Source organism: Galeopterus variegatus, unplaced genomic scaffold (genome assembly GCF_000696425.1).
Source record: "Galeopterus variegatus unplaced genomic scaffold, G_variegatus-3.0.2 Scaffold1478, whole genome shotgun sequence".
NCBI classification, from domain to species: Eukaryota; Metazoa; Chordata; class Mammalia; order Dermoptera; family Cynocephalidae; genus Galeopterus; species Galeopterus variegatus.
Window position 1 is genome coordinate 124,567 of NW_007727589.1, and position 17,438 is coordinate 142,004.

Here is a 17,438-nt window from a genome sequence, read left to right on the forward strand (position 1 = left end):
TACCAGACCCTTACTAATTGTCTCTTTTAAAGCAATTGCTAATGTGATCGGCCTGTGCTTTCCAAATCACATTCCAAAAGATCATCCATATTTACAAATTCTTTACTATAAAGTAGTCAGTAAATTAAGTCTCAAAACTTAACAAATTTTGGTTGGTAGCTAATTTGCTTGCAACATTTTTTGCTTGTAGTTTTAGATGATGTCCAGTGAAGAAAGAGAAGGAAACCAGTAGCGATTCCCTAGCCTCAATCTTCTTCCCCTCAAAACACAGAACTCCAGTGCAAGAATTCAAAAACTCACCCCTGGTGATCTCTAAGTTTCAAGGTGGTGAAAAGTATATGCCTCTTACAAAACTTTAATAAGCCCTGTTGTAAATAATGCATTATCAAAATTGTTAGGATGGACAGAAATGCACTTCTTTAAAACCAAATTGTCAGTAAAATATTTATCTATGAACTGATTTATCAGGTCCAGTTAGTATTTTATTGTAGTATGTTATTTGATTTTGGTCAAATTCTTTACGGCCTTTATATTCAACCGTGATAATTAAAATGCAAAAATCACAAGCTACAATAAGCAATGTTTTGTGAGTTTAACTTCCTTTGTAGGTAGAAATTAACTAGTTCTTTAGAAAACTGTATATTTGGGGTGAAAATTCCTATATAACTGGAGCACATATATGACTAGAGAACATATGTTATTATTTTCAAAGCCATAGTCTCAACTAAACTTTGGCTTTTCTGTGTTATGTTATACCTTTTCTGATGGCAGCACACTATGAAAAATCATGTTACATCTCTGTGTTTGTTTGCCCAGAATCCATGGAACAAAAGATATCTAACTAAGTGAAAGGCATTTCATAGTCAAAGGGGACCTTAAAGATATTTCATTTCACTATGTTTAGTGGATACTTAATGGATGATGATGATGATGGTGATAAAAATGAGAAGAGAATTTTGGGAGCTCTTATTATGCATCAGCATTCTGCTTAGTGCTTTATTTATGATTTCTCATTTATTAAATTAGGAAACTTAATTCCGTATTGGTAAAACAACTCTCCCAAGGTCATGAGGTTAGTCGGTACAGCCAAAGATCAAACCCAGATATCTTGACTCTCAGTGCAGTCTACTCTTTATTACATAATACTGGCTATATTAAAACCATTTTAGACATTTTAATCTCAAAAAGCTTTTCAATTTATAATTACATATATCATTTCTATTGATGTTGTTATTTATATAATACATGTTGAAGGGCTTTAACCTTATTTTATCTATTGTCCATATCCTCTAATAATAATTGTTATGTTTTCCATTTACTGAATTTTTACTTTAGACACGTCATCTCTATTCTTTAATATAAAAAAGGAAAATAAATTATTCTAATCTTATAAATGAGGAACCTAAGGCTCAAAGTGGAGCAAATAACTCTTCTGAAGTCAGTTGATTAGCAGTAAAGCTGGAATTCAAGCCCATGTCTGTTTGCCTCCAAAACTCTATTCTATTGCTGCTTATTAAAGAATAGCAAAATCAAATAAGCTTGAAAATTATCAATTTGGGGTATTATAGAAACATATATACTCTTCTTGCTCCCTCTTTGCCTATGTATACCTCATTTCTTCTTAAAACTAATGTGAGGGATAAAATAGTACACTTCACTGTACTTTTTTCAAAATTTCACACTGGACCATTCCACTCTTAAATACTTAGAGAAAATGTACATAGGTAAATAAAATTAACATGTGATTCTAGCCTTTAGATAGATTTTACTCTATGATAGAAAACAAAATTTTTTTCTGGATGACCAAGATATTGAATTAGAGATAAGAATTTACCTCAGTAGGTCAGTTTTCCAATTCTCATCTTTTAAGTGATGTACAAAAATATTTCTATTTTTTTCTTTTTTTTCTTTTATTACTTTATTTATGTGTTAAACACTCACATTATCAGAACCAAATGAAAGCAGAAACTTTCTAACGTTAGTCAAAAATTGATGGCATGTAAGTAAGTCTTCCCACATTTATGGAGGCCAGGTGGATATCCTGCTTCCAGATTCTTCACTCTCCTACCACACCTCAATAATTGTGGAAAAAGCCAAGGTCCTTTCTTTAATTACTCTCATTTGCAGTATTAGTATTAGGCTAGTAGTAGATCATCAATTGGCTCATATGCTTCAGTGATTCATTGATTGCTTTCTGACCATATTGTCTAGAAAACTGACATTGATTTTTCTTTCTTTCAAATGAATGCTAGAGGAAAATCTTTCTTTTTTTTTTACTTTTGGAATATAGATTTATAGCAATAATTATGACGTTAAGTAAAGTGAAATAAATTATTTTCGATTCAAAGACAATGAAAATGTTAAGCCCTGTAATGAAATTTAACCATTATTAGATAAACCTTACTATGTTTTTATAAAATGAGAAAACTTATTTGAAAGGGCTACGCTTAGCAATGGATGCTATCATTTTTGCCATTTTTTTGTAAAATTTCCCCACTTGTCTAATTTTTTCCAAAGCAATGGTAAAGTAAATTAAAGAAAAATGATTTCAGAAACTTCTTCCTTATGTTGTATGGCTACCTAAAAACAGTATTTGCACTGGCAGGACAGCATATTCTCTTAAATGAGCCCACTGATTTTTCATGCATTTTTTTTTTCCTGTGGTCATACAAACTAATGGCTTCTTTGACAGCAGAAATAAAATCCTAAGTGGTATTTTGCATAGTTCCTAATGTTGGCCCCAGGTAGTAAATTACATTGAAAACCTTTGTATCTGAAAATTTTCAAATCCTAAAAATATGTTCCATAGATAATATAATTTAATTGTACTCCAGACATTTCATCTAAAATACCTTTTCTGTCTTTTCCTTTTTACCCTTGTCCTCACTTTTAATGATCTTCGGCTGACAGTGTCTTTACATCCAAAATGCAAAGCAGACAAATGGGCATGTCAGGGAAGAACATGACTAAAAGCACCAGCATCAGTGGAGACATGTGCTCACTGGAGAAGAATGATGGCAGCCAGTCTGACACTGCGGTGGGCGCCTTGGGCACCGGCAGCAAAAAGCGGCGCTCTAGCATTGGGGCCAAAATGGTAGCTATTGTTGGTCTCTCCCGGAAAAGTCGCAGCGCTTCTCAGCTCAGCCAAACGGGTAGGAATTTTTATGTTACCTTTAATTTCGTATTTGAGTTGTCATTACAATATTATATTCTTTTCTCTTACTTATTTTATTGCAGTAATGTGTGGACGATGACATGTTCCAGAGGGAAAGAGACATTTTGAACTAGTTAACCTTTCCGAAAACATAATAATCATGTTTTTTTCAGTGACCAATGAGCCTGCTTCAAAGTGAAACTTGACCACTATTCTTGAAATATATATAATGTCTTTCCTCCTCAGGGAGGAGTTAAGCTGTGGTACCCCTGATTGCCAGTTGCTGACCTTTGTAAAGGTACTCTGGGATATTTCCATTTCTTTAGGTTCCTCAGCTTGAAACCAGCCGAATTAATTTTCCTTCCCAGCAAGTTGCCACGAAGATGACGATGACGCCTCATATTTTGTGTGAATAATATAGTTCTTTTATTGCTGACAACCTAACTTCCTTTTCAGTTTGTAAGCAACATTTACCAGTAATATCAACGTTCTCACTGCAGTTTTTATTTCCCTGTTTAAACTTCATGCAGAAATATTCTCCAGCAGCAAGGATGGAGGAATTTTCTGCTGACGGTGAAGATATTCAAAGCTTTGCTACTTTAAAATTCAGTTTCTAAATCACATCTGCAAAAATAAATTAGACACAACACTCCTACTCAGCCACTGTTAGCAATTAAGAAATTTGTGAGTCAAAGTAATGTCTTTTTTCAAATGGGTGTTGATAATTAAACATTAAATCCCTGGTATTTTGAAAATAATAACATATCTTCTACTTAACAAACAAAAGCATGTAAGTATGGTGTTTCTTTTACAGCAAAAGAAATTATAGGCAACTGAATTAAACCTAATTTATGTTCAAATACTAGGGTTTTTATACACAGAAGTCAGGACATAAATCTACAGCACAAAAGAAATTAAGGTTACATTAATTCCTGGGCCCAGCTAATCTTGATTTTACAAACTATATTAGTAATTCTGGAAATTGAGCTTTATATAATAATATAATAGTTATGTGATGGTATTCCTCATATTCTGAGTATAACTATATTTAATGTGATTTTTGTTTTAGGAATTTTTTCACTTGGTGTTTTAAAGTGTTATTTTGCATTTTACTATATAAGTAGAAGTTTAATCTATAGACTGTGGACATATAGATCATATTTAAATGATTCTTAACATTGCTTGTAGTTATACATAATTAACTATGTTGTGCTCATATGTTGGATGTTGGCCTTTTGAAATTGAGGGGGTTTATTAAAATACTTATCTAGTAGTTAAAACTTTATTTATTGCATTTTCTCATTAAAAATTACAAACAGTCTGTAAATGTAAAACTGCTCTAAAAAAGTCTATTAATTAAAAAAAATAAAAGGAACCTAAAATGGACATTATTAAGACTACAAGCTAGAGAATTGTGGTGTTAAAGTAAAAAATTAATTCCATTCATTCAGCATTTTTCTTTCTTTCTTTCTTTCTTTTTTTGATATATATTGAGCACTTACTGTGTGCCAGACACGTGGAGAAAAGAGATAAGTAAGAAATCATTTATAACCCGAGTTGCTTACAATCTAGTAGGAGACAAATACTTAAACAGATTTGTTCAAGGTCATATGTCAGTGGTAAAAGTAAAATTACATAGACAGTGCACTAGGTGCTAAGATGGAGACTTGACCCAACTTGGAATTCCAGGAATGAATTACTGGAAATTATATCTGATTCGAGGTATCATCTCAGTGACTAGAGTGACTGCTAACTAGATAAAGGACAATTAGAAAGGTGTTCCAGATAGAAACCATAATGAGTAAGGCATAGAGGCATGATGTGTACAGAAATGATAAGCAGTTACATGTAATTTTAACATAAAATATTGGATTGAGTGCCTAGAGATGAGGCTGATAAATAGGGACCAGGTCATGGAGAGTTTTGTAGATCATATTTATATGTGATGGGAAGTTTTAAAAGGTTTTCAGTAGAGGACTGGTATGTTCATATTTGTATAACTTGTAGACATTCAGGCTTCCATTTATTTATATAACAAATATTTTTTGAGCATCTACCATATGCCAGGGACGACCCTGAGAAAAACATGAGAAGACAGAGATCCTTCTCCACTTGGAGCTTATATTCTAGTAGGGCTACAATGAAGAAGTAAACTTAAGTACCCATTTGGGAAAGAGCATTTTAGGATCACTTAGCAAAGTAGTACAATAATTCAGACAAGAGATAACATCCTGAACTAAGTCAGTTGTAATAAAGATAGAAAGGGGTGAAATTTTTAAAGAGCAAAATTAGTAGTCAGTCACCCAATTTAGTGACTGGTTGAATGTGAGGAGGTGAAGAAGAGAAGATGCTACAGTGACTCCTGTATTTTTGACTTGCATCATTAGGTGGATGGTAGTGCCATTAATGGATATAGAAAGTATAAGAGGAGTAGTTTAGAGGAAGAGAGGGATGAGTCTTTGATTTAGGACATTTTGAATTTGTGATGTCTGGGGACATTTCCAAATGGAAATGTCTAGACATACTTAAATAAACACTTCTGAAGCTACTATTAGAAAGAGGGACTAAATCTGAGAGTTATAAAGTTTAGATGATACTTAAAACATTAAACCAATGAACATGGCTGAAATTGCTCAAGAAAAACATTACAGATAAATGAGCAGTAGGCTAAGATAATGCCCTGTGAGAGATTAACATTTTAGAATTAGGCAGAGAAAAGAAGCCCAAGGAGACCAAGGAGAAGGGACAAAAACCGTGAGAGGATAGTGTCAACAAAAGCTAAAAATACAGAAGAATTCAAGAAGAGAATGGTCAATATTTCTCAATGATCAATTTCATGTCTTGACAGTTTTGTCACAAATATCCCATATATTTTTCTTTGACAATATTTTTATTATAGAATTATATATCTGTTGACCATACACTGAGATAATGTAACAATACCAATTTTGTTTTCATATATGAGTAGTCGTAGGTTTTTATCTTCAAAAACATTATGACGTTGGTAGATTTAAGAAGTAATCTTGTTCCATCTTATATTGTATAGCCCTTTCCTATATAATGCAAAGCAGAAAATAAAGGCTCTTTGTCCTTGTCTTCATTACTATACAGTGGCATCATAAGAGTTAAAATTTTACTTGTTCTTAAAATTTGCAATTATTCCTACCTAATTACCTAATAGCTTTGACCTATTGACAATGGAATTCAGATTATCTCTCATTTTAAAGCCTGAGTTTAACTACAGAATAGCCAACAGAGATTGTTTTACAATTACTGGACTCCCAACTTGCAATGGGTTTCTAAATTCTACATTTCTGTGTATATGTTTCAAGTAAGGTTTCTATGTTTTGTTTTCATATGAAAAAAGATGCAATCATGAGCATTAACGGTACTTAAAAAGGAAATCTTCAAATTTAACTATTTAACGATATGACCAAATAGTTTAGATACTAAATTATCTTAAGTAATTATCTTAAGTAATGAACTGGTTTATGATGTTGGATTTTACAATAGCTCCCTTGTTTATATATAAATATGTAAGATGTATTGAGTAACTTAACCTAAAACCAAGAAATACCATGTGAGTTTCCAGGTAGTATGTTTGCATTTTCAAAAATTCATTTCTTGATTCTTCTGGCCTCTATATGGAGATCTACACATAATTAAGTTAAAGAGTTTTCATTTAATGAATGATATAAAGTTTTCAATTTTTAAGATGGTATTTATCATTGTAAAAATAAATATTATTACATCACTATGGATTTCAAGATCAGACAAGACTACTTATTTGCCTTCTGAAGAGTAGAAAACTCAGCAAAATGGGGTCTTCCTATAGAGTAAGAAAATGGTTCTGGATGATCATGCTAATCATATGTAAACAATAATTGGCAAAGGAGAAATGATTTATAAAAATATATTGGCCAGCACACAGAGCAGCTAAATCATATCTCTCTTATACTAACATTATTTTGTATGCTTCTTTGCCTGTTAATAGGAAACTCATCTTTAAAATCACTATATCTAAAGAATTAAGTATGACTTGATAGGCATTATAACCTAGTAGAAAGCATATGGAGAAAATTAGGAGACTTGGATACTATTGCTTACTCTAGGTTATACAATATGTTCAATACAACTTCTTTAGAAATGTGCCCAACATATGAGTCATAGCATGTTCATCTGATGGATGGAATTAACACTTGCTGTCCTAACAGGTTTTTTATAAAGGTGACATTTTTAAATGTATAAGAAAGTGCTTTGAAAACTTAAAATTTTAAGTGCTTGAAAACTTAAAAACTTAAAATTAGGTAGATGTATGACATCTATAACCAATTCAGCTTTGTGGGGGAATCAAGAGTTCTATTTTAGGCATGTTGATTTTTGAGATGCCCATTAGACATCTAAGTGCAGTTGATACATGATTGATTTAATAGATGAGTTTAGAGCCCAGTAGATCAAGGCTAAGGATATAATGTTGGAGTGACCAGCAGGTAGTATTTAGTATTGTGGAAATGCATAAGATTACTTGGAGTAACTTGAATCAAAGAAAAAAACTAAAGACTGAGCACTAGGACATTCCAATATTTAGAGGTCAGGAAAAGAAAGAATTCATCAAAGGACGTAAGAGAGAGTAACCATTAAAGGAAAAAAAAAAGAATATGGTATCTCATAGAAACCAAATGAAGAAAATATTTTAAGAGAGAAGACATAATCTGTTGTGTCAAGAGCTTCTGACAGGTCAAGTGAGATGAAGACTGAGAATTTACCAGTGGATTTGGCAAGATGGAGAAATTTGATAAACCTTGACAAGCCTTGCAGTGGTGGATAAAGACTCACAACAATGTTATAAAGCAGGAATAAGTTACTATTATCCCCGTTTTACAGATGAGAAAACCAAAGGAGGAAGATGAGAAATAACCTTCCCAGATTTACTCAGCTAGTGTCAAGGGTAGAAGTCGGGATTTGAATCCAAACAGTCTGGATTCAGAGACTTCACCCTTAATTTTTCTGTTATAATGTAGACTAATGCTAGTTCAATAGAACTTTTGGCAGTGATGGCAACATTCTATATCTGCACTGTCCAATATGATATGGTAGCACTAGTCACATGTGGCTATTGAGCACTTGAAATGTGGCTAGTGTAACTGAGTAAATAGATTTTTAATATTTTTACAATTGTAATTTAGTTTAAATTTAAATAGACACATGTGACTAGTGTATTGGGCAGTGAAGGTAAAAACAACTGTTTCTAGGATTTTTTTTTAATAAAAAAGGAAATTAAAAAAATAGGACTATAGCTTGGGGGAGAATGAGTCAAAAGAGTTTTTTTTTTTTAAGGGGAGAGGGGTACTTGTGGGAGCAATTGAGCAGGTGAGAGAGCTTTGGATCCAGAGCTTAAGTGGAGATTGTGACTCAGGAGGGATCTGTGCTCTTTTCATCTTGTAATAATTTCCAAACTCACATAGTAATTTAAATTTACTCATAATATTTAGCAACTGTAATCATTTATATATTTGTCTGTCTCCTGGCTAGACTGTTTTTCTTATTTAATATATCCTTTTCAGTGTCTAGTATAATATTAAATATAGTGATCTTCAATGAGAGGCCCACGTACTTCAAGAGATTACATGATTCAGTTCTCTGTGGGATGGAAAAGAAATGGTAGAACTTTTTTTTTAGTCTAAAAAACAAAAAAGAAATTAGCCTTTACTAATATTTAATATATGGCTTCACTTTGATATTCTCAGTTAGTCCAGATGTCAGATGGTCAGGTATCTCATGCCTTTCTGGAGACGTATGTTAGTTTTAACTAAACTAATATTGAGAAAATGGGCAAGTGGCTTAAAAAGATTCTTGCAATGAAACTGTGGATTGAGTGTAATACCAAGATTGTAATTTCTACTCCAAGTCAAGATCTTCATCAGCCCCTAATAAAGAAAATACAATGATACTCTAAGATCTGACAAGTTCACCAAAAAATTCTTAGTTATCAAGAGGATTAATAAAATGCAAATTTATGTCTACTATTAAGTAACAGTGAACCTTATCTTGAGTTTATACTTTATATGGCTTATGGTATGTCTTTGTGAAGTTTCTTTTACAACTATGTTGTTATGAAAACTAAGTTTGAGAAAACTGAATTTGGAAGCAGACCTTCAAATTGTTCTATTTATTACCTAACATAATACCAGTTGGTGTAATATGTATAAACCTTGAAAACTTAATACAAAAGAAGTTTAGTTATTGATGAAATATCAGTGCAATGCAGATATTCCCAGTAGGTGGGTGGCCTTCTCTATGGTCTTCCACGGTCAAGGCTTTTTCATCTTCTGGCTTTACCCTCTTCTAAGGCCTTAAAGCCTTCTGTATCCAGCCAGCACGTGCGAAGTTTTTATGGACAAGAATTGTAAATGGTAAAGTCACTTCTGCTTATATTCCATTAGTTACAGCTCAGTCTCAAGGATGATGCTGGAAAATGGGAGGTTAAGAAATGGAGTCTAGAGAGTGCGCAGGAAAAAGAACAAGCAGTTAGGTAAACAAATCATAGTCTACTACTGCCACACAGCATTAAACCAATATTTTTAAAAATTATGAATTACCTCAAACATTTTTTCTGAGAGCTTAAAGTCTTATTTTACCATTAAAAATAATTATTTGCAAATATTTATTCGTTTTAATCTTTTTTAAAAAATTTGTTTTCTGTATTATAAAAGTATAATATAATGTGTGTACCATTTATAAAAAATTTTTTACTGAAGCGGAGGTGAGCTTTTAAAAAGCTTGAAACCACTAGTTCTAAGTCAATGTTTGCTGAATTTACAGATCAATTAACATAAAGAAACCCAGTTGCTACCTCACTCTATAATGCTGGATCCTTCCTAATGCTTATTCCTTTAGACAGCATTCAGACCAGGCATGCAGAAAGTGATTTAAGATAAAGCACTATAAATACACAAGCACACATTAAATACAATAATGTATGTGGAGAGAACTTAGTAATATGAACAGTAATAGAGATGTTAAGTAGTAGTATTGTCTTTTCACATCATCAGAAATCTCAAATTAACCCTATAGGATATGGCATGTTAAAGATTCTAACAAAAAAATGCACCTTTAACAGTAAATTTAGACTTAATTCTCACCTTTGGAATTGTAATAATGTTTTAACACTTATAATACTATCACCCATTATTAGTTAAAAATATTGACAGTCATGTCACTATTTTTCATTTACCAAGGTTAAGTGATGCAAGTATTGTAGGTGAGGTAAATAAAATATTTCCTATAAATGGCTATTATTAAAGCTATTATTAACATTATCATGAATTGTGTTAAAGTAGTTCTGTAGCAAGCTAGGATCAACATATAGCTGAGAAAGCAATTTTATTGTTAATGGAAATTAACTCAGCTTTCATATTTTTGCTCTAAAAATTTTAATTGCTATAAGACTATACAACATGAAATTTACCCTTAGCCATTTTTAAGTATACAGTTCACTGCTATTAAACACATTTATTATGTTGTACAACCATCACCATGGTCCATCTCCATACCTCCTTTTGTCTTGCAAAACTGAAACTCTGTGCCCATTATGTAACTCCCCATTCTCCTCCCCTCCCCCCCCTCAGTCTTTAGCAAACATTCTGACAAATAATGTCAGACAAAGGAGTTAGAACCACAGGGTTGGCTATAGGGAGATATTGCAAGGTCTATTTGTAACAGGGTCATGACGATATGAGTTAGATTTTGTCAATAGGAAAGGAATTTATCAGTCATTAAAAAACATAATTAGAAATACTGTGAGTTTTTGGTTTAATTTTCACAACTTGAGATACATGCTTTATTATTCCCATTTACACATCGGAAAACTGAGACTCAGAAGTCTCACGGTTGGCAGATACAGCTCCAAAGCTGGAACTCTTTATGTGACCCCATTATTTCAAAAAGTATGTTTTTATAACTAGTTAGTTTCATTCGTATCATTATGGGGAAAAAATTTTCTTTTCAATATAAAGATTTCTCAGTGAAGTACCTTTAATTTAGTATAGGCTTTATTTAATTTAATTGGATGTAATTTTAAGATGTAAATAGCTGAGAGGCATTGTCCATGATAGTAATCAGTAAAGGCTTAGTAACTATAAATAAGTAAACCATAAAGAGTTTAATTCTGAGCTGAGAAACACATACAAGAAAAAGAAGTCTTATAATTTCATTAAAATTAAACTCTTTAAGGTTTTTGAGACCATCAGAGTTCAAACAGAAATTTAATTTTAAGGTAAAGTCCATTTTAAATGAAACTCTCATACACTCTGAGTAGATATAAGGAGCCATTAGATGCTTTTTATTCAATTGTTTCTACTAGGAAGACTTCCAAAGAGACAGTTACAGTTCTTTGCTGGCAATTTAATAAAATCCTAACTAGGCAGTGTAACTAGGAATAATGACACAGGAGTAATGTTAGCTCATTTTTACAATGTATGGGAAAAAAGTAGGTCTGTTGGCTCATTGTCCCCTTGGATTTTGAGAGCTATTTGGTATTGCAGACTTTGTAGTACAAAAAACAGTATGGCAGAATCCATCTTTTCTCTCTGTTGCTGCTCTAACAAATTCTTCTTTTTTTTCCAAGATGAAATATAATGTTTGGTTTTTTTAACTGACACTCTTTTATTCTCTACCTTATAATATTTTAGTATAACATATTATTATTTAGTAAATATTTGCTGAACTTCTACTGTGTGACAAATAACATGGTATGTGTTAATTTGCATCTTCCTCATATGGTATTTATGTTCCAGTGGGACAGACAGGCCTTAAGAGATAAATAAAGTGATAATTAGTCAAGATTCCAAAGCTTGTCTTGATGAAAAAGTACCTGTAAGATAAGAGTGTATCACAGAGAATACTAACTTAGTCTGGCTCATCTTTCCATCCACGAAGCCAAGTGACCTTTTGATTTAAATTCAACTGCATAGGATCTGAGTTTGTATACTATGTGTACAATAGGAGGGAGAGGCAATAGATTTTAATCTTACCTAGAAATATGGTTAGATTGAAATAATGGGAAAGTGGAATCTAGTGTACTTCCCTTAGGCATTAAAGTTTGTCACTAACGTAAGAATGCAATTTATGTAGCTTTTAGTCCAAGGAGCGGTTTTGGTTTTGTTCTGGTACTTGAGCAATTTACTGCTTTTTACTTGAACCTTCATGATTACTTAGAAAATGGGAGTGGAATGAGAGCTAATAGAGAAGTTTGAGTTGAGGTGGGGAAATATTCTGATGAGAAAATTGATAGTGAGGCAACATGTAATGCAGAAGTATAAGAAAGAATGGAAAGGTGTAGAGACAGGGAAATAATGGCAGAATACCACACAGAGCCTCCAGGAGACTGTGAGCATAACTGAGGTATCGAGGCATTTTTTACTTCAACACCTTTCAGCCAAACCCTCCTTTCCAAAGGAAATGTAGTGGCCAAAGGTAGGGGATTGGTGCCCGCTCGCCTCCTATCATATCTGTTCCAGTCCCATTGACATTTGAAATATCTCATCTACTTGTCCCCTTTTGTCTTCCTCCTCTGACTGCCAGCAGTGATCTTATCCTGGAATTACAGCTACCCATGTCAAGGGGAAGATGGATGACCAAAGATTTCTGACTTGCTGTCAGCCAGAATGAGTTGCTCCTCCATTAACCAGTCAGTTGTGAACTTATCTTACTGGAACCCCCAATTTGATAAAGCTCTACTTCGATATGTTAAAACAGATTTCTTGAAAAGTAATTCAAAGACTATTTCAGAAATCTGTGTTCATGTGACTTATTTTATTTGGAAAGATTTTCCCAAAAAATAAGGACAATAAAAACTGTTTTATACAAATGAAAATTCTTGTGTATTGAAAACAAAATCATAAATGTAATGAACAATGAGAAAGATGACATTCCATCTAACTAAATATGTATAACTGTATATTTGAAAGTTCATTTCTTATTTCTAACCGAAATGGAAAATGGGAGTTTATTTTCTTCCTCAAGGAAGAGTAATATTTTTACCTTCCAAATCATAAGCACAATGCACAGTTTTAAAGCAGTACGAGATCCTCTCTTTAATTTGTGTTCTAGAATTTAATTCCACTTAACAGTCAAATCTTTCTTATTTTATATTTTATAATGATGAAGACCATATGGTTCACATTCTTTGTATATCTGAATAATCTTTCATATATTTAGATATGAATTAGCCTTCTTATTCTGAGTTACATAACCTCAAATTCAATAAAATTTCTTTGCATATTACATACTGGATTATTCCTCTTTTTAATACTATTTCTTGTTCCTATTTATTTGCATTTATCTTAATGTGTAGAAACAAACTTGGAAAAATCATAAAGATGTCATTTATTTTAAAGATATTTATTTTTTTCTAGCTTTTTCATGGAATATTCGTATGTGTCAGTAAAACCTTACAATATCTCTGCTTCATTTTGAATAAGAACTATGAAAGTTCATTTAGTTTTAATCTGCTTTATCTTCTTGGTCTTTTATGGTTACTCAATCAGCCTCTCCTTATCTGTTCTTGGTATAAATTGCTTTTTATTTTTAAAATAGTCCCCATTGTTTTACTCTGTTTTCAATGAAATGTTTTAATATACTAAGGTTAATAAAAATTTCATTGTATTCAAAAACTCTTAAAATTTTAAATAGACCACCAGACTAAGAACTTTGATATTTTTAAAAATTCTTTAAGCCGCTCTTTATTTTGTCCTATGCATTCATTACTGGAGATTTTACTTCTAAAATCTCTCTTGAGTAACTCTTCTTGCTAATCTGTTTTAGTGAATTCTGCATTGAGTTATGTCCCAGTAAGATGCATATTTCTTTGTTATCTTATTTGTTAGGAAAGTTGTGATATGTCAGAAGGACATAAATAATCCCATTCAATTGAAAAAAATGCTTTTCTACCAGTATATTGTACTTTTTGCATTTCAAACCACTTTCACATTTATCCAAATGCTTTGATTTTTATTTATTTATTTTTATTGGGTTTTTTGTTTTTTATTGAAATATAACTGATTGTGCATATCTGTGGGGTACAGCATTGAATATCAATACCCGCGTGCAATATGTGATGCTCAAATCAGGATAATTACTGTATTTATCATTACACAATGCAATCATTTTCTGTGGCCCTTTATGAATTTCTTGCTATTACAAATTTAATATACTCATTCATTATGACTGTTTGTATTTCTAATAAAAAAGCTATTATGCAGGTGTTATAGAACATTTTTAAATTAAACAAATTATACAAAAATTATACAAATCATAGACCCACTCTCAAAAAGTTTAAGATCTATTATGGAAGATATGTTAGATAGCCTGTCAATAGCACAAAATGCTATAAGATTTTAGAAAGATCATTTCTTACTAGAATTGAATTTTGGATGGCTTCTTGAAAAGTTTGTGATTTGAGCCAGACTTTAAAGAATAAGTCACATTTCAATGAAATGAGATAGGAGTGCATGTCAAGCATAGGGAACTTCAGTAGTGTGGAATAAGTTCAGAAAAACCTAGAATATGGGTCCAAAAAGATCAATGATCTAATTTGACTAAAGTATTAGATTTCAAACTTTTTTATGCAATTGGAGTCCTTTTCATATCTAAATATATGAAATAGTATTCAAATAAATAGAGAATGTAAACCATATGGTCTTCATCAGTATAAAATATATAACAAAAAGATTGGACTTAAGTGGGATTAAATTCTAGAACACAAATCAAAGAGAGGATCCTGTACTGCTTTAAAAACTGTGCATTGTGCTTATGATTTGGAAGGTAAAAATATTACTCTTCCTTGAGGAAGAAAATAAACTCCCATTTTCCATTACGGTTAGAAATAAGAAATAAACTTTCAAATATACAGTTATACATATTTAGCTAGATGGAATGTCATCTTTCTCATTGCTCATCACATTTATGAAGAGTGCAATGAAGAGTTCATTACATTTGGAAGAGTAAGATTATACAATCTGTAAGGGTGTCCTGAGGGGCGAGAAGGTATGTCATGCTCAAGGAACTAAACTGTGTTCAGTGTGCCTGAAGCATAAAATACAAGGGATAGAATGAGGCTAGAAGGCAGAGGACAGATCAGGGAATATATGAGACGTCTTCAAAAAGATCATGGAAAATGCATGTTATGGAAAAACTATGCATGGATTTCAAAATTTTTTATACCAAAATAAACTTGTACTAACTTTTTATAACATGTCTGAACAGGATCTACTTTGAGGCACTAAAAAGGATAAGACTTCAGTTTGAAAAAAGCCTGTATCAGAGCAACATAATTCTAATAAAATGGAAGCAAGAACAAACATCAAATTTATGGTGAAGCTTGGGTGGAATAATTCTGAAATCGTTCATACGTTATGAAAAGTTTATGGGGAAAACATCCCAAATAAATCAGTACTTTACAAGTGGATAACTCATTTTAAGAAGTAACAAGACATTGTTGAAAATGAAACCCACAGAGGCAGATCATCAATTTGTGAGGAAAAAATTAATCTTCTTTGTGCCCTACTTGAAAAGGACCAAAAATTAAAAGCAGAAACAATAACCAACACCATAGATGCCTCAATTGGTTCATCTTACACAATTCTGACTGAAAAATTACAGTTGAGTAAACTTTCCACTCAATGGGTGCCAAAATTGTTGCACTCAGATCAGCTGCAGGCAAAAGCAAAGCTTTGAAAGGAAATTTTAAAAAACTGGAATCAAACTCCTGAAGCATCTCTTCAAATAATTGTAACAGGAGATGAAACATGGCTTTACCAGTATGATCCTGAAGACAAAGCACAGTCAAAGCCATGACTACCAAGAGATGGAAGTGATCCAGTCAAGAGCAAAGGTCACGGAACATGGTTTTTTGGGATGCTCAAGGCATTTTTCTTGTTGACTTTCTGGAGGGCCGAAGAACAATAACATCTATTGTGAGAGTTTTAAGAAAGTTGGCTAAAGTTTTAGCAGAAAAGTGTCTGGGAAAGCCTCACTAGAGAGTCCTTCTCCACCATGACAATGCTCCTGCTCCTTCTTTTCATTAAACAAGGACAATTTTGTGAGAGTTTTGATGGGAAATCATTAGGTATCCACCTTACAGTCCTGATCTGGCTCTTTCTGGCTTCTTTTTGTTTCCTAATCTTAAAAATCTTTAAAGGGCACCCATTTTTTATCAGTTAATAATGTAAAAAAGACTGCACTGACATAGATAAATTCCCAAGACCCTCATTTCTTTAGGGATGGACTAAATGGTATCATCACTAACCAAAGTATCTTGAACTTGATGGAGCTTATGTTGAGAAACAAAATTTATATTTTTTATTTTTATCTTTTAATTTCATTTTTCCATGAACTTTTTGAAGTCCTTTTTTTACGTAAAGTCATGTTCAGGAAGTCAGATCTTATCCTAAAACTATTGACGGTTGTGTTAAAGGGAGAAAAACTAGAGGTAGAGAGAAGCTGTTTGAGAGTTTTGCAATGATTTTTCAAAAGGGAGTAGTGGCCTGGACTACCAGATTCTAATGGGGAGGTAGAGACTTGCTTGGATTTGTTAGAGACAATCAACAGGACTAGATGGGTTAGTGGTGAGGGAGAGAGAGGAATCAAAGCTGATTTCTGAAAATCTGGCTTGAGCAACTGAGTAGACAAGCGTTTTGTAATTTATAAAGATAGGGGAATCAAATGAGGAGCAATGAGAACCAGGAGGTTACTTTAAATATAATATGTATTAGTACTTACTAAATGCCAGTCATATCTATTCATCTTTAATGCATTATACAATTTAATTCTCAATAAATATTAGCTTTTAAGATGTGAAGAAGGCTGGATCATCAGGGCTTGAAGAGAAAATAAGTGGTAGAGATTGGAGGCACCAACCACAGAAAGCAAAGGGGAAAAAAGTTCTAGTTCAGAGGCTATCAAACTATTGGCCACAGACCAAATTCAGCCTGCTGCTTTCTTGTTTGCTTTTTGTTTGATAAATAAAGTTTTATCAGACAACAGCGAAGTTCACTTGTTTATGTGTTATCTGGTGTTACTTTTGTGCTACAGTGGTTCAGATGAGTAGTATCTGAGTATCTGTGGGCCAAGGAAACCATATGACCCACAAAGCCTAAGATATTTACCATCTGGCCCTTTCCCCAAAAAGTTTGCCAATCTCTATTCCAGTTGATGCAGTTGGGGATCCAAACACAATTTTATCCCCCCCCCCCCCCAGGATGAAAGGAATCTCTTTATGTTTGAA

The 17,438-nt window shown here is 32.6% G+C and overlaps 1 protein-coding gene across 1 annotated transcript in view; it reads left to right on the top strand.

Annotated features, from left to right (window-relative positions):
* The first annotated feature begins 2,654 nt into the window (after window positions 1-2,654).
* Window positions 2,655-17,438, top strand: part of LOC103594093 (regulating synaptic membrane exocytosis protein 2-like) — a 104,787-nt gene continuing 90,003 nt past the window's right edge. The window contains exon 1 of the mRNA XM_008577282.1: window positions 2,655-3,152. Coding sequence (XP_008575504.1) covers window positions 2,927-3,152 — 226 coding nt within the window. The 5' untranslated portion in view covers window positions 2,655-2,926. The remainder of the gene's footprint in view (window positions 3,153-17,438) is intronic.